The sequence below is a fragment of the Polyodon spathula genome, chromosome 30 (genome assembly GCF_017654505.1).
Source record: "Polyodon spathula isolate WHYD16114869_AA chromosome 30, ASM1765450v1, whole genome shotgun sequence".
NCBI lineage: Eukaryota > Metazoa > Chordata > Actinopteri > Acipenseriformes > Polyodontidae > Polyodon > Polyodon spathula.
In genome coordinates this window covers 4107209-4124173 of record NC_054563.1, presented here as the reverse complement: position 1 = coordinate 4124173, position 16965 = coordinate 4107209, and the positions used below count along the sequence as shown (strand labels likewise).

Below are 16965 nucleotides of genomic sequence, written 5' to 3'. Positions count from 1 at the left end.
TTTTCCAGGTCTCTAGCCGCTGATGATTTAAAGATGACCTAGACCAGTGAAGTTTTACTTTTAATGTGTACTGAGGTCAGCTATCACAGATTATACAATACAATCGCCCGATGGGGAGTGCTAACTTCTTTTATTGACTTTACAGTTTCATGAACACAGGTAGCCTCAAGTGGTCTGATAACTGTGCTAGCATCTAAAAACTGTTCTGCTAAAGTTGAACAAACAGAATTTTGACTTCCATCACAAGAGCAACTTTAAAGAAAACATGATCTGATAAAAATAGTTACTGGGCATTTCAAATTCACTTTGGTGCAAACGCTAAAGAGAAAATAATAAATTCTCAAACATTGTTGGCATTTTAATCAGTTACAGCATTAAATTCCACCATGTAAACAAATAATTGTCCTAATTCCAGAGAACTGTTCAGCAAATCTGTTTAATTGAAGGGATAGTGGGATTTCAATACACATTCCATTTCAAATACAAACTCCCATATACCACTCCCACTTTTTTAAAAAGCTCTCTTACACAGAAAAGAAACAGCAAACTTTGAATATACAATACTACCTGCGACAATGAAATGCAGCAGGGCTGCTGTTTATTGAGAGCCATAGTGCATATTAAAAACTACAGGGATGTATATGGTTATAGGCTGCAGCTGAGTTCACAGCCTGATCATATTTAAAATAATTGCAGCAGACGCTGGAAGCTTTTCACCATCTTTCATAAACTGTTTTTCTTTTGAACTCAGTTTATTGTTTTTCAAAACAACACATAAAGCAAACTTAAGGCCCTCTACAACAAAATAAATATGTTTTGTTGTTGTAATCAATCTAAGCCTGATTTGAAATGCACAAGTAGAATATTGCCTCAATGTTGCTGTAACCCTGTGAGAGCAGATGGGTCAATCATGAGCTCCCTGTTGGGCAAGTGACCGAGTCACACTCACATGGCTTGCCCTGTAAGTTGCTGCGAGTTCCCCATCTTCTGATACATACAGTACTTTGGAAATTATTAATATTGTCTGGTTAATGCAATGTTTGAGTCTCAAGTCTCTATTTGTATGTTAGACAAGGTGCTGCAGTCGCTAACTTGCTGAATGTGTGAAGAAACCGATAAAAGCATGCAGCTTTCATCATCCGATCTCCTGATACGAAGTCAATGACCTCAGATTTGGCGGGTGTCCCGTTTCTATGGCAACAGACACTGCCTGTGCTGCCAAAGTGATTGCAATTCAAACACCATGCTTGACCTTGCTTCATGGTTACACCCAGGGCAGAGCAATCAATCCTATAAAACCTCAAGCATTCTGCCTTTGAATTCGCACTGTACTGAGACTTCCTCACCAGCAACAAGATCGCCGCAGCAACACAAGAACACCAGGAAGAAGCCATGCAGTCTGCCGAGCTGAAGAACCAGAAGAGCTGCCTGGTTGCTACCCTGAGCCGGTACACTTCTGCTGTGAGCAACATGGAGCACACCATCATGCTGCCCAGTCTTCTCCGTGATGTGCGCCCCGAGGACACCTTTGCAGCAGATGGCGACAATAAAGACCTATACGAGTACTACCTGATGCTGAAGTCTGTGAGGAACGTTGTGGAGAGCGGGCTGATGCCCCCCGATGAGCGGAAAGCCCTCAGCGTCCCACTGGAGACCCTGGAGGACTTGGACCCAGAGACCCTCTTCCATTTCCACCTGACGGGGCTCTTCTCTGTGCTCAACAACCTCACCACGTCGTCCCACATGCTCACCAGACTATACAACGAAGTCATCGGCCTGTCCAACTAGAGCCAAAGCATGCAAAACCGCACAAAAATAACATTCGAACAATTGCTGTTTTCAAGAAACAAAGTTATTCTACAGACAATGTAAACATTAATAATAAAATGGTTTGATCTGATTGCCTGGTCCTGTTAGTAGTGTTTTGTTTTCAGACAGTACTCATATTCTTTGCGGAGTATCTTGTTGCAATGTATTTCCAGTAGGTACGTGCGTAATACCAGATTGACGAGGCTTTTTAAATGAACAACATTTTTTTTCAAACGCAGCACGGTTATTAGATAATCTGATATTTTGCTGTTAATATTGGAAACAAATACAATTACAAACACAACAGCACATAATTGCACACGGGGCTACCAAAGAGAAAAGGGGGGATTTCTCAAGTGTAAAGGTGTTTGACATGCTATTAAATGCTTTTAAGAGATTGTTTGACTATCAGTAAACACAAATATAAAAACACATATATAAAACCCTTTACAGACTATTTGTATTAAACAGGAAACACATCCATTTGAATTCTCTGTTCTCTGGTATACTAAACACACTGGGGTTTCTAACGGGAACTTCTCCCTTAATTGTTTATTTTTTGCAGCTATGGTGAAATATATTTCTGCACGACCAGGTATTACTGTGACAATGTATGTTACTTCTGACCACAACAGTATAGAAACACAACACGTATATTCGCTTGTTTACGCACCCCATTATCTCGTTTTCAAAGACGTATTAAACTTTACACACAGATTTCTTGAGTTATTAAAAACAATAAACTCATATAGTAATACCTGACCAACTGATAGATTATCAAAGTTGTAGCAAACTGAAAAGTAAAAAACCCGAACTCCGACAATACTGTTTATTTAAAAAATGCATTATTCCTAATATGTTCCAAGTGCATTGCCATCTGTTGGGTAATAGTGGAACTGCATGTGAAGGAAGTACATGCTTGGTTTAAAAATATGGGTAAAATGAGACTTGACTTAATCATTTTAAATAGAAATAATTTAATATATTTGAATATATCTATTAAAAGGCATAATACTAATAAGCACGCCTAGAATAAAAAAAAAAAAAAAAATCAAGGTATCACCTCTCACAAATTAAAAATGCTAATTCTGCTTGTTTGCAAAGGCATATTCTTTACATCCAGCACAAAGTAATGATCCAAACAAAAAACACTACACTGAGAAAAAAAAAAAGAGTTTAATTTATCATATACAAGTGTTTAATGTTTTGTACATATCGCTCCAAGCATTGCTCACAAATTACCCTTTACAGCAGAAAACATCTCCCTCCCAAGCTTCAAATACAATTTCACCCAATTGAGGTCAACAACGCTGAATCAGCGAATGGGAGTGAAATTCTCCAAAACTTCTGCGTAGGTCCTTTTATCTACAAAAGAAAGTACACGTCAGGATCTGGTTACTCGGGCAATGTATAAAGGTGGTTCACATGTACACTCAATAAAGAATCTCATTTTTTAAAATTACATTGCGCATTCTCCTGCTTGACAAATAATTAACTCTTTCAGTCTTTAACTAAGTAGTCTCTTATAAAAATAAGATTTATCGCATTTAATAAAGGGCTTTTTTTTTTTTTAACGGAAACAATATTTTGTCATAACAAATAATAATAAAATAAAAAAAAATGAAATGAAAGAAGAATGGTTACCTTTGTGCTGAAACTCGTCTGGATGCAGTCGGATGTATTCCCTCATATCTCGGTCTAGTCTGGCGTATGTATAATTCTCATACTTGGTAAGGTGATACCCTACAAACCAGCCAATGCTTGCCAACAGCAGTTGGCGATGCACACCTGAAGAAACGAAGACAAACGGAACCGTAGATGTTGAGACAGAACCAAGACGATGCCAGGGGAAACGTTTAAGAAACGAAGTGAAGTAAACGAACGTTTCTATAGTGGCTTTGTCGATACGTTTGTTTTCTCGATCTAGTTTCTTAATACTAGTATCTTAGAAAGTGTGATTGAAAAAAAAAACCCACGTACACAAATCTGCTATACTGTCTGACCTGTCTGTGTGTAGAACATTTACAACAAATTAGCAAAACAAACAGCTGAACAAAATGCCGGGTGGACAGTCTCGCAGTTATAACACACCTGTGGTAGAATTATACTCGGTAGGCCAGTTTCACTGAAATCACATTTCATGTTTTTAATCAATAACAGACCTGACTCTTGTTTTTATTTTTTGTAAAATGCCCGTGTTTAATGACATGCTCACCGGATCTGAGTGCTGGTCTGCGGTTCAGTCCGTTGTGCAGCATTGCAGAGAACCAGCCGACCAGTCCGAACCACGCAGAGTTTCGGTTCAGGATGCCCGGGGGAGGGAGACCCTTGGCTTCGTCCGGTAGCAGCACCATGGTCGCTACCTGAGAAAAAGAATCCCCTTCCCAACGAACTGCGGACAAAAAAATCAAATTAACAACTACTGTCACCTCAACCGAGAGGAAACCAAGGACAACTAGACGGACGGAAATGTATACTACTTCCGTCGAAGAAACTTTGACTGCAAACACAAAGGTTCCGCTACAGTATAGCACAGCAAAGCAATGCCTACTGTGTTTATTGAGGTTAAACACTTATAACGTTGACACGTTTCAAGATACATTTTAAAGTTTTAAATGTTGTATTTGCTCTCCACCCACAAAAACAAGCAGGTCTAGTACAAACTGTATTTAATAAACGTAATTATATAAATCTACAGTGTGCTGCTGATGCTTCCTCAACTCTAACTTTCTCCACACGTGGTGGTGCAAGGCGGTTTTAATTGAAAACAATTTATACTCTTTCTGTTTCTTTAAATGCATGCGACCAAAGAATGGAACGAGCAGTTTTCTGTTTCTCAAGAAGTGTCCAGCTTTCAAATGCAAGTGTACAAAAAGAGATACTTGAAAGTCTGTTTAGGGTTTACAGGCAACTGGCAGGATTATTTGAGGAAGACAGAAATACAGTGCAGGCATTGCATTGGTAGCTTAAAAAGAGTTGGGATTTAGAGTATTAGGGTCACATATTTAGTCAGGTGCTAAAGGAACTGGTGTCGGTTGTATATTGTTTTATTTGGCCATATTACAAAATCTTAATGACTTGCGTACTGCTAATTCATAAATATACTTCACAAAGAAAACAAACCTCATCTGTTTAGCATTGATTCAAATGTGTGACATGGTGACAGTAAACTCAAAACAAATTACATATCTTAAGTTTTACTATTATAAATAAAACTTGTTGGTGCCAGTTAGTTTTTGGTTTCCATCACTTTTTAACCCTTTGTATTGGTTTAAGACATAGCTGGCTTTGTTGTATAGAAAATAGCCAGATGTTTAACACAGAAAAAAAAAAAAACACATTTTGACAGCAGTTTTCGTCATTTTGTTTTTGACATATATGAAAATACAATATGTATCCTTATTTATCTGACTTTTATGCCAAAACAAAAAATATATAATATTTGGTCCATTCTGATTATACACTGTAAATGTTTCTTATAGAGACATTTCAGTCATGTTGTTGATAGCAGATGTCCATGATCCTCATATACTGGTCCTCATACACAGTAATCTTTCTACAGTCCATTATTACAACATTGGTACAGCAACACCACACTACTGGTCCTTTCTCTTCTGTATCCCCTCTGGCTCAGTTAGCATTGCCAGGTAAAGTTTAAAGAACGAGTATGTTACTCCTAGTGCACAGTAAACTGAGGTAAGCAGCAGAGGGAGGAATGGTAAGGTTTGCTGCCAGCTTGTCAGCGGATACACCACTTCACAGAAAACTTCCAAGGGAACCAGCCCTGTAAGATAGACGGCTTCCTGCCAGCTGAGTAAACTGCCTTCTTTTCTGCAGGAATAAAAAGACAAGCATTATTTAACTCAAATCATGATACGCACTAGAAGAATTACGAATGTAAGTGTTGCAACTTTTGAAGTGTCACGGTTTACCCTGAAAGTGCTGACAGAGTAGAACAGACATGTTTGTTGTATGTGGACAAGTCTCAGCTGTATCTGTGGATCGAGTGACTTCACAATGACGCTACATGACTTTAAAGAATGGTACACGCAAGTACTGGCTCTTTCACTATATCCCAGGCAATAAACTGAAATGACAAATCTTACTGAGGAACAACACTTTTATTCTCTTACCTAAACAACCTCTGTAGTGAAGCCAAACTGTACACTGTAAACATGAGCATTAATAAGATCTTGATGGGCAACTCTGGAAAACAATGCACAAAAAAGGATGAATTTATATAAAGCAACAACTATACATTTTCCAACAGTTCATAAAGACCTATATTATTAGAATTACTATGACCTGCATGTTTAACCCTTCATAAGTTTTGTAGCAAATAAATAAATAAAACATATTTGAAATGCATTCAAACCTCCCCCTGTGTTACCTGGTGCAGTAAAGATAAGAGGGAAGAGAGAGAGGTGGCCAGTGGTGGTCAATATTATAAATATTCCAGCATCTCTCCGATTGTCCACAGCCATTAAACTGAAATAAAACACAGAGGATTTCACTGTACTTTTATACAGTGCTTCTGTATCTTAAAATATGTACCCTTATTGAACCCTGGTTTAACAAGGTGGGGCAACCAGTAACAGACTGGGAAAAAAATCAAGAAGCTGCAGGTTTCAAACTAAATATACAGCATCCATGCAAAGAGACTCAAAAAGTGTCTATCTGTTAGGGTCATATATCACGTCGAAACATGATTAGAACGGCACTAAATAAAACAAAACCACAGCATTTGAAAGTGAGTCATTTACCTCAAGGGAAGAATGGCAATAAGAATAGCCTTTTCATGCACGTGCCAGCCAAACATGAAAGATCCCAAAGCACAAATGATCAGGCACCGCAGGAAGCCTCTGGGTCCTTGAGGTTTGTGCCATAGGCAGAGGACTGCAGGCTGGGGGAAAGAGGGTTTACAGGGTCTGAATCCACAGGACACGTGCAAGTGATTCAGTAGGTAGGTTAGGATTTATCAGCAGGGGTTTGTTGATTTGTACAAGTGACTATATCACTAAGCTGTATTTGGCAAACTCCTTGACAAAATATATATTTACAAACATGGCTAGGCAATTAAAATACACTTGCAAAATAAATCTAATTGCTCTAATTTGATTTTATAACAACATCCAATCAGCTATGGCTGTGAAGCCAAACAAACACTGTTTGAAGTTGGTGCATTTAGGTGACATGCTGAATTTTGGTATATTTAAAACAACCGGTTGATGTAAGGCAATCCTTATCACATAAACTGAATAATCGCAAGACATGAGGTTCTAGGTATGCTCACAGCAGGTGCAGGTACTCACTGTGATTGAAACAAGGGTGCAAATGAACGTTGTTAAGGGCGACACAGAAGGCAGGACAGTGTGCTGGAATTCTTGCACCAAACCTCCAGTCATGGAAGCCTTAGCAACCCCATCAGCATCAAGGAGTTTCAATTTCAAACCTACAAAATAGGGCTCAATGGTTAATATTTGAACAACAGATCCCTCATATTTTACATTCTCTGACTCGTTTTTTTTTCTCTGAACGCATTCTTGTACCTGTTACTTTACTGATAAAAGCAATCATTAAAAGATGAAATTCAATTAGAATTTCTTCCATTTAAAAAGGCAGCCTTTAAGTCCACATCTGCTGAAACCACATATTTAGCTACAGTGAATAAAGGTGTTATCATGGCTCTTTGACATCTGTGCACATTCACGCTTCAATAAGAAAGCTGTGTTTCATATTTTGTAAAACTGAGATCAATCAACTTAGCAAAATGGCACAGAGGTGACTTAACATAGTGTGAGTTTTAAGTTTAGGATTTATTTAGGATTAAGGATATGCCTACTACTAATGCAAGAAATTACACTTTGAAAAAGTTATCAATGAGAACAGTGCAGTACCCAGGATGGAGAGAGCTTTGTCCACCACATTGTACAAAGCCCAGAAGTTAGGAGCCCAATAGGCATGACACAGACCTCTCTTGAAGGGAAAGAGCCGGGATAGCACCTGAGGTAACTGACCCTAAAAAAGAGAAACACTCACTGTGAAGAAATACAATCCCTTTTACATATAACAGTCATAACAGACTATCAGCTAGAAAAGAGTATGCCTTGGGACTGAATGTGTCTTTTACTATTTCACAGATATAGAACATTACGTGTGTAACAGTCTCCCCCTAGTGGCTGAAAAAGCCTGTTGCAGCTGATATACTGTCTCGCTAATACAGATAGAAAACTTTTTTTCAATTGATGCTAGCAACTGAAGTATAACTTGCAGTGCATAATTAACATCGTAAATCTGTAATTCATTTAAAAAGCTCATATGATTAACAGAAAATAAACTGGGTATTCTAAGCGTATCTATGGCATTTGGGAAAAGGTTTAAAAGTTTAAAGGTTTAAATTTCAAAAGTCTTTGCTTATAAAAAAAAATGTAAACAAGTGATCTGAACATTTCTGTAAGACTGTTGAATTGGTGTTTAAGAAGCCAACCTTGGCATGAAAATGCATCATTTATTATGGTATAAAAAAACAAAACACAGTTTTACCATGGCTATGAAAGGCCCAAATGAAGCTGCAAACACAGAACAGACGATTGTGCCCAAAGCAATAAGACGAGTGAAGCTGAAACTACTCCACTTAACTGATCCATCTGAAAATAGAACGACATTAGAACACAACACCTCTGAACAGCTACAGATACGCAACCCAGGGGCTATTCTAAACTGGACTAACAAGTAGTGAACTGGCTGCAGTTAAATGCTTTGCTCTGAACCTCATTATGCAATGCAAATGAGTTTTAAATCACATTTCCGAAACAATAAATAAAGTGCAAAACTGAAAACATCCAGGTGAGCAGGTTTTGAAAGAACGCTGTACCTGGCAGGCTCTTCGTGAAGCAGTATGAGCGAAGGAGGTAGATGCCATACGCTGGTGCAACATACAGGTAGATGTGTTTCAGGTTTAACAAGACAGCAAACACCAGAGCCCCCTCCAGATGTCTGTTCTGGAAAACAAGAATCATTTTCAAGGCTGAAAGAGCTCAGTCACATCTGAAAGTTTGTATACCAGGTAATGCTATATATGACAGTAGCATTTCTATGCAGGTTATTGTTAGCCTATTTGACTGGGTTGCTTCAGTGGATCCACAGTAGTTTGGACTTTATTCTGTGTACCTTGTAACACACACCACATCATTCAAACAGACAGGTGACATTTTTCTTGGGAAACACCAAATCAAATGTATGTATATAGCGCATTTCATACAGAGAGTTCCTCAAAGCAAAAAGACAGCCAAACTAAAACAGATATTTTTTTTTTTTAAATAGAGTGAAAAAGCAAGATCAAATATAAAAGCAGTGCGGTATAATATAATGTTAAAAAGAAATGTCAAAAGTAAAAAAGAAAGACGGGTACACATTTTAAATATTGATATTAAAAAGCTAAACTACAAAAGTATGTTTGACCAAAGAAAACATGAACTGGTGTACTGTCGCACGTCTCATACGAGGTGGCAATGCGTTCCACAATCTCGGAGGATTGTGGCTAAAAGCTCTCTCTCTCTCTCTCTCTCTCTGCCTTCCTTGTTGTGTATACTTGTGAGAGGCACAGAAGCCCTGCATCAGATCTTCTTCAATCACTTCAAGTCATGATGAGCTGTCTGTCTGAGAATGTTAACACTGAATACAGTAAGACCATTTTTATTGTTGGTTCACCTGAAAGAGTCTCGCAACTGAAAGAAGCAAAAAGCCAAACAAGAAGCCGTTGTACTGAAAATGAATATCTGGACATGAGTTAAGAATAAATAATGTAGGTGATCTTAATCCAAATACTGTATCACTATTTACACAGGTTGGTGCTAAACCCTGTAATAAAAACTGCCGCTTTTCAGAGTTTCAACATGATAGCTGTAAATAGATACTGAATTTGCCACCAAATATAGTTGTAACAGGCAGTGTTGTGTGATACACTGCTGTTATAGATTCTCTGTCTGCTGTCGGTGAGATGAGATTAAAAGCTCTAAAGCCACGAATGCAGACGAGCCTGGCTCTTTTGGATTGTGGTTAAAACTCTCTCTTGCTGTGCGCAGGGTCGCCAGTTTGTGCCCAGCCTCCGCCCTATTACGGGTACATCTGGTTTTCCAGTGTCTACATTGTATACCATTTCCCAGTTACTGGTGTAATTACGTACTGTATCTGTTTTACTGCCCCTTTATCACAGGCAAGACGCTTACGCTACACATTGAAACAAAAAACGTTAAAATCGGTTCTGCCAGCTGAATCGAAGGATACGATCAATGATCAGGAGCCCGAAGTTCCATAACAGCAGCACTGCAAGAATAAATGCTGGTTCCTCTAGAAGTTCCTTCGATTCTTTCCTCCCATTAACACACCTACAACACCTGCGCCAACATAAAGCAAGGTAAGTACGCTTGTTTATTTTACATGCATTGCACATGTTTCAAATCGATCCTACTGTTACAACTAAAATGAACCACTTTGCATTATTTAGGGTTATCGTATGACTCCATGTACACGAGGACAGTTTGGGACACATCCAATGCATCCTGGTAAGTGTAGTCCAGCTGTGAAAGGTACCCGAGACAGACATAGCGTACCATTGCATTGTGATGCGAGTTGAAAAGACTGAACTGTCCTACTGTACACAGAGTCGTATTATTAAATGGCGTGCTGAAACAGCGGCACAAACACTTACTCTCTCACTGCGTAAATGAAGACAATATCAGTGAAGATGACGGACAGCCTTTGGAAGAGTACTGTTGCAGCACTGGCATGATTTAAGTGCTGAATAACCAGCATTTCTTTATCAAAATACTTAGCAATGTGGGACAGGCCATATTCAAACCACGCAAACAACGGAGGATAATCCAGTGTCCATTCTGAAGTAGCCTACAAGAAAAAACGAGAATATATAAAGTCTTGTTTAATATTTTATTCCGTCTCGACATTGAAACATTACGACATATTCTGCAATTACTTTGACTGAAGAAAACTATACATCAATACAGTATAAGAAGGGTCCAGTTTGTTTGTATTGTAATAGCGAGTAACTCCTGTTTTTTCATGACAGACTACTTACCTCATAGTACCACTGAGAGACAGGCAAGCTGTGTGTGATTGCTAGCCAGTTCCTGTGGACCTCGAAATCTGTCGAATGGCTACATAAAAATTGAATTAAAAAAAAAAAGTTCTTAAAGAAATCACGTGCAAGTGTAGCCTACGTATAATAATGACAGTGACTATACAGGCAAGGTTTGATTAAACAAAACAGGCTACAGGTGCATAGTGACCATATTAGTAGTACCAGAGTCAAAAATCAGAAGATTTCCCTTCAATTCATCGAAGCTGTAGCAACTTTGAAGCAGTTAAAATAATGTAATAATAAGCCATGCTATTGAAGTATGTAACATAAAAACCCTACTTCATTGTGGAGTTTATTCTCTTTACATTGGACAGGATTATTACCGCAACGTTTAATAAAATACGAGTCATATAACAGATTAGTGTGATGAGCTGTCCGAACACCAACCTAACGTACAGCACTATAACGTTTACATTAATCAAACGTCAAAATAAAACTGTATAGCCGCGGTTAAGTGCTTGTCCAAGAGTAAACTGTTTAGCTTCCTTACTATGTGGTTATAAGCAGGCATTTTAACAGAGACACTCCGATTGCTAAAGACAGGAACCAACTCCACTTCACAGACCTGAGCGCCGCCATTACAGTGTTCAAAAAACTTTATTGACAACTAACCGTAGGTAACAACGCACCGCGGCGAGACAGTATTCTCTGCACACTCAGCACACTGCTCTCCTGCTTCGCGTACCGATAGCGATTCCCGTCATCAATCTGCTAAATTTAAAAAGGTGTGAGATCGATAAACGACAAAGCAACATAGGCTGCGCGATTAGGAGGCAGCACATATTAAAAAGGTATTTTTTTGTCGGGTTTATTGAAACCGCATGTTGCTGAAGGTCACCCAATTCTATTTTTCTGCTTACTGTACTAGTTGTGTAACAGCCTGCAAGTGCAGAGCATGCATATATACATTATGCCAAAATAAACTGTGATTTTAAAATATAAATGGTATACTGCTATTCGAAACACTGGTATGACCAGCAGTGGCGCTACACGGGATTGTGCGGAACTGTGACAACACACGTAATAGGTTACATTAAATACAACTCACTTAAAAACATTAATCTCTTATTCCAACCAGTATATCCAGTCTCCTCAGAGCCTGTCAAAAATTGCAAGTTCCGACTATATTTCAAGTCGTTACAAGCGGGGTATTGGGTCAAGTTTTCAACCAGCAATAATCGCGCCTCGGATTTACCTCATAGGCTACGATACTGCCACTGCGCAAAGCTGACATGCAGGAGGAAAACCGGGCTTCCCCTCTGAGTGACACTAGAGTCCCTGCTATGGTGTCATTTATTACAGCAGGCAAACACACTGCATTTCAAAATAAATATGCATTGATATAAAATATTGCTTATGCTAGCCCAAAAACACAAAATAAACAACACATAACAGAGAGCAATGACTTTGAAATGCACTGTCGCTTACATAAAGGCATGCTGGGATTGCAATATGCTAATATCGCCCCGTCCAATGTTCGCTTGCGTGTCAGCTTTAAGGTTCTGACTCCTGGTATCAGGATGTTGCAGCACCTGCGTGATTAAGTGCTAAATAATCAGCATTTATTTTTAACAAAATACTTAGCAATGTGGGACAGGCCATATTCAAAGCACGCAAACAATGGAGTGCCCTCTAATGTCCGTCCTGAAATAGCATGAAAGGAAAAACAATGCGAATATATGGGCTGGTTGAATATTTTACGGCAAGCTATTTGGAGGTTTTTGATGCAAGTGGAAACATAAAATAATCTCATCCCACTCTTGGTGAATCCAATGTAACATTTTTAAATCTGGTAATCCTGAGCTGGTTCCCTGTCTCGACAATGAAACATTACGACAAATTCTGCAATTACTTTGACTGAAGAAAACCAAACATCAATACAATATAAAAATATAAAGTGGTCCAGTTTTATTTTATATATTTTTTGTATTCTAATAGCGAGTTCATTAGACTTTTCGAAAAACTTTATTGACTAATGGAAGAACAGCACTCCGAGCCGAGACAGTGTTGCACAACACATTGCTTTCTGACAGAGATCTCTCTAATCAAGCTACCTCATTTACCAATAGGGATAATGTCGATAAAGCAACACGATTACAATTTATTACACATGAAATGGGTATTTTTGTTGGACGGGTTTGTTGAAAATATTGATAAAAGTCAACCAGTTCTATTTTTCAGATGACTCTTCTAATTCTGTAACATAACCTGCAAATAAACTTTTTTTCTTAGTAAGACGTTTAAATTAAAAAACAAACTTTAACGTCAAAATATATTCTGTAATTGGGAACCAATGCACTACACAAACCTAACAAGGCAAACTTCCACCGATAACAATTTACTTTAACCAACAAAATCAGCCCCCTCAGAGCCTGTCAAAAATTGCAAGTGCAATCAAAATCTACAGAAATGCATGGTGGGATTTGGACTACAAACTTCACACATGCAAATACACAGCATGGGTAAGAACTAGAAGTGTCATTTACATTGCCCACTGTAAAAAATATACTAACGTTTTTCTGCGAAGCCTATGCTTCTGTCTTAGGTCTTATATAACTACTGATATGCTTTGACCAATATATATAGTTTATTGAAATTACTGTAGCATTCAAATTATAAAGAAATGCAGTAACTTCAAGTAAATCTAATTAAAAAAGGGTCTCAGGTTATACAATTTAACAATGTTTTAAACGAAAACACATTCATATAATCCATGCAGCGCATTCAATACGCCCTGCATTGGCGGCACCCTGACATTGCTATGATTAGAGAATGATTTCCTACCTGCCAGACCCCAGTGCTAGCTGAGATACCGTCTATTGTATAATATTGCATACCAGAGCAGTTTCTATTGCATCTCATTGTTAAATTGCAGCTTCTTTCAAGCTATCCCGGTTTTAATTAATTTGCTAGCTTCTTACAGCGTAATTTCACCATCACACTCTTAAGTACATATATATATATATATATATATATATATATATATTACAGAATGACTATTGCATTTACTTATTTTGTAACCAGTATATCCAGTCTCCTCAGAGCCTGTCAAAAATTGCAAGTTCCGACTATATTTCAAGTCGTTACAAGCGGGGTATTGGGTCAAGTTTTCAACCAGCAATAATCGCGCCTCGGATTTACCTCATAGGCTACGATACTGCCACTGCGCAAAGCTGACTGCCATCCGAGCCCCGGAGACACCACACTGAAACCCCTCCGCTCTGCAGCTGTGGTAGCGGAACACGTGTTTAGATAAAACTAGAGTTAGATGAAGTTACGTGTGTAGAAAACACATCCGTCTGCAATGCAATGTTAATTAAGGCGTTCACAAGATATAAAAACGATATAACTTAGTTTAACTGTTTAAAATGTACAGAAATGTATGAAAGGATTCGGATATGCAAATGACATGCCCGGGCATGCGCAAATGATTTTAGCTCAGAAAACAAGGAAACGCCCATCTGAACGAAATACAATATAATGCGTTTGGTCCTGAAGTTCTTTCTAATGAAACCGAACAGTTTTTAAACACAAGGTCACAAACACAAAATCTCTACACAGACCATCACCAAGGGGGTATAGAAGAGAGGAATGAAACCCTTCATATGCGTGAACTTGATCAATGTCTGAGAAAGAGTGTATGCACAAACACATCGCGTTTTAATTAAAATTAAGGATACCATTTGTCACGGTTAAAATGTGTAAAAAAAAAACACGTCACGGCTAAAAATAGACAATTTGACGGGAAACGATATGTATCAATAAAAAAATAACAATAGTTTAATATTTGTGCTAAATGAACAGCCGTTTCAAACAGCCGTTACAGGTTGTCTCTTATTTGTAACATGCATTCCTTGTCCAATTTAAAAAATAATAATAATAATCTGAACACTGATATGTAAATTGATACTTTTCTAATAATATATGTTTTTCGTTAAAGTCTATTTAATAAACGCAGCTGTGGTTTTGGTATTGCTAGATGTACATGAAAAGTTCACTTTGATTCGACGTCTATCATCCATGCCGAGCACAGCAGGATCCTCCTGCTACACCGCTGACGCTGCCAGATTTATTTTTTGCAACGGACGTAACCATGCCATACATTTGCTAAATTGTGTTTTTTAAACCAGCCACAACCAGCACTTACATTTAAGACACACACACAGACATATATATTTCACAATTTTCTTGAGCCGGATATGGTGAATGTAAGCGTGATCGCTTGTAACAGTCATTTTATTCGATTCTGAGAGCCAGAAAGAAAGACGGGGGTATATAGGTCACTGTGGCAATTGAAGCTCTGCGCTGGTGATGATCTCATACTCGAAAAGGATTACAAGGAAAAAAAAAAACATGCACGATAAAAATAACCAAGCCGGTATGCAAAGGTATGTTGCCTGCACAAAAGGCATTGGTTAATTTTAAAGTTTCCATTGTAAATCTGGTTGGGATGTTCCTCTGCTAGCCACTTTTTTGAAGTTGTGTTTAACTATTGTTTTTTATTTGACGTTTGCTAACCATTTAAACTTTTGCACGGCTCACTTTCTGTTCTCAGACTGAAACAAATGTTAAAATACACTGTGATTCTGGGGAAATCGTGATATAATCGTATTTTACTGAGTAGTGTTGCAACAAAGCGTACATTTTGACCTCCAAATGTTCGGAACACATTACCGAAGGAAGATTCGAACCTTCGATGGTACTCATTTATATAATTTATCGGTGACGTCACCATAGCTAATTGTTTATATTTGATTGAAAATCCTATTATTTGACAGGTAAGCCATATAAATGGAATAAAACATTCACATGTAGTTTAAAATTACATTATATAGAACAGTTATCATGTTTTTAGAATTTAAATAAAAATACACGTTGTTTATGTACACGTAACTGAGCCTGCTTGCAATATATACAGTAAGCTTGCATTGCACCAGCACCAACTGCAGCGGACAAAAGCTTTACTTAACAGTGACCGTTCCAAGCAGCTTATCAGTCACATTTTACTACTACTAAAAATATCAATACTGCTACTAATAATATGAACTTCCGCTTGTCAAGTGACCCCGGAGATTGGTTGTGCCTCCATGATACGAGTCGCTTGCACAGTTTGCATTCAACTTTATTTTTTTGGTTGTCTGGGCATTTAAAAAAAAAAAAATTCCCAAACAGCAGAAGGGTTTCAAGACATTTCTTTTCACTACAGCTTACGCTATACAACGCTTTGCTGTCGAGATGGTGAATGAAGCAATTAAAGGTTTGCCTCTGGATAACACGAGCTGGAGCGGGGAGGGGCGGACGGGGCTCAGTTTTTCAAAATTAAAATGATTAGTGTTAGCGTATGTTTTGTATGTTTCAAACATATTGTACCATAGCACTTCTCTTACACTGTCTTGTACACGAGGTATTCAGTACATATTGTACTGAAGCAATACAGCCACTAGAGGTACGAGTCCAGTGCTCTGGATACTACACCCTGCTCCACACACGGCAGCGGCGCCAGAGGTGTACCTAATATATAACGATTTGGTAGCGGATTTTACTAACAACTTTTGTTTATGTAATATGTATTATACAAATCAAAAGACCGAATTTTTGCATGACAGTGACATTTAATGTGTGGTTTATAGTATGCGCACATTGCCAAACAGTTTCTGTTAATAGCAAAAACAATACAACCATACAGCGAATGCAAGAACCCCTCTGTCGAACCTTCGAAGGTTTAAAACAATCCCTGGCTAACGAACGAACATTCGAACACAGCCCTAATAGTTGGTAATCTAATTTAAAACGGCAAGTTCAGTCTCGAAAGACTGTCAAAAATTACAATTTCCAACTATATTGCAAGTTGTTACAAGCCGCGTATTGGGTCAAGTTTTCAACCAGCAATAATCGCACCTCGGATTTACCTCATGGGCTATGATACTGCCACTCTGCAAAGCTGACTACCTCCCCCCCACGTGAGACACCACACTGAAACCCCTCCGCTCTGCAGCTAT

At 38.3% G+C, this 16965-nt stretch overlaps 3 protein-coding genes and 3 non-coding genes across 6 annotated transcripts; 1 reads left to right on the top strand and 5 right to left on the bottom strand.

Moving 5' to 3' along the window:
* Window positions 1-1311: 1311 nt before the first annotated feature.
* Window positions 1312-1900, top strand: LOC121302829 (thyroid hormone responsive). The gene has a single exon (XM_041233091.1). The coding sequence runs from the start codon at window positions 1393-1395 to the stop codon at window positions 1786-1788; it is 396 nt and encodes a 131-aa protein (XP_041089025.1). The 5' UTR covers window positions 1312-1392; the 3' UTR covers window positions 1789-1900.
* Window positions 1901-2071: 171 nt separating this feature from the next.
* On the bottom strand, window positions 2072-4257 carry ndufc2 (NADH:ubiquinone oxidoreductase subunit C2). The gene is made up of 3 exons (XM_041233092.1): window positions 4025-4257; window positions 3454-3597; window positions 2072-3174 (listed from the first exon to the last, which is right to left on the bottom strand). Exons 1-3 carry the CDS (start codon window positions 4161-4163, stop codon window positions 3125-3127), a joined length of 333 nt encoding a protein of 110 aa, XP_041089026.1. The 5' UTR covers window positions 4164-4257; the 3' UTR covers window positions 2072-3124.
* Window positions 4258-4387: 130 nt separating this feature from the next.
* On the bottom strand, window positions 4388-11565 carry alg8 (ALG8 alpha-1,3-glucosyltransferase). Its single transcript, XM_041233088.1, has 13 exons — window positions 11457-11565; window positions 10904-10982; window positions 10520-10713; window positions 10096-10205; window positions 9520-9587; window positions 8684-8810; window positions 8353-8456; window positions 7707-7827; window positions 7122-7261; window positions 6573-6712; window positions 6200-6297; window positions 5943-6015; window positions 4388-5640 (listed from the first exon to the last, which is right to left on the bottom strand). Exons 1-13 carry the CDS (start codon window positions 11543-11545, stop codon window positions 5406-5408), a joined length of 1578 nt encoding a protein of 525 aa, XP_041089022.1. The 5' UTR covers window positions 11546-11565; the 3' UTR covers window positions 4388-5405.
* A 488-nt stretch (window positions 11566-12053) lies between these two features.
* Window positions 12054-12195, bottom strand: LOC121302961. The gene has a single exon (XR_005947746.1). It is a non-coding gene; the product is annotated as a U4 spliceosomal RNA (small nuclear RNA).
* A 1804-nt stretch (window positions 12196-13999) lies between these two features.
* LOC121302960 lies at window positions 14000-14141 on the bottom strand. The gene has a single exon (XR_005947745.1). It is a non-coding gene; the product is annotated as a U4 spliceosomal RNA (small nuclear RNA).
* A 2628-nt stretch (window positions 14142-16769) lies between these two features.
* Window positions 16770-16909, bottom strand: LOC121302953. The gene has a single exon (XR_005947738.1). It is a non-coding gene; the product is annotated as a U4 spliceosomal RNA (small nuclear RNA).
* Window positions 16910-16965: the final 56 nt, after the last annotated feature.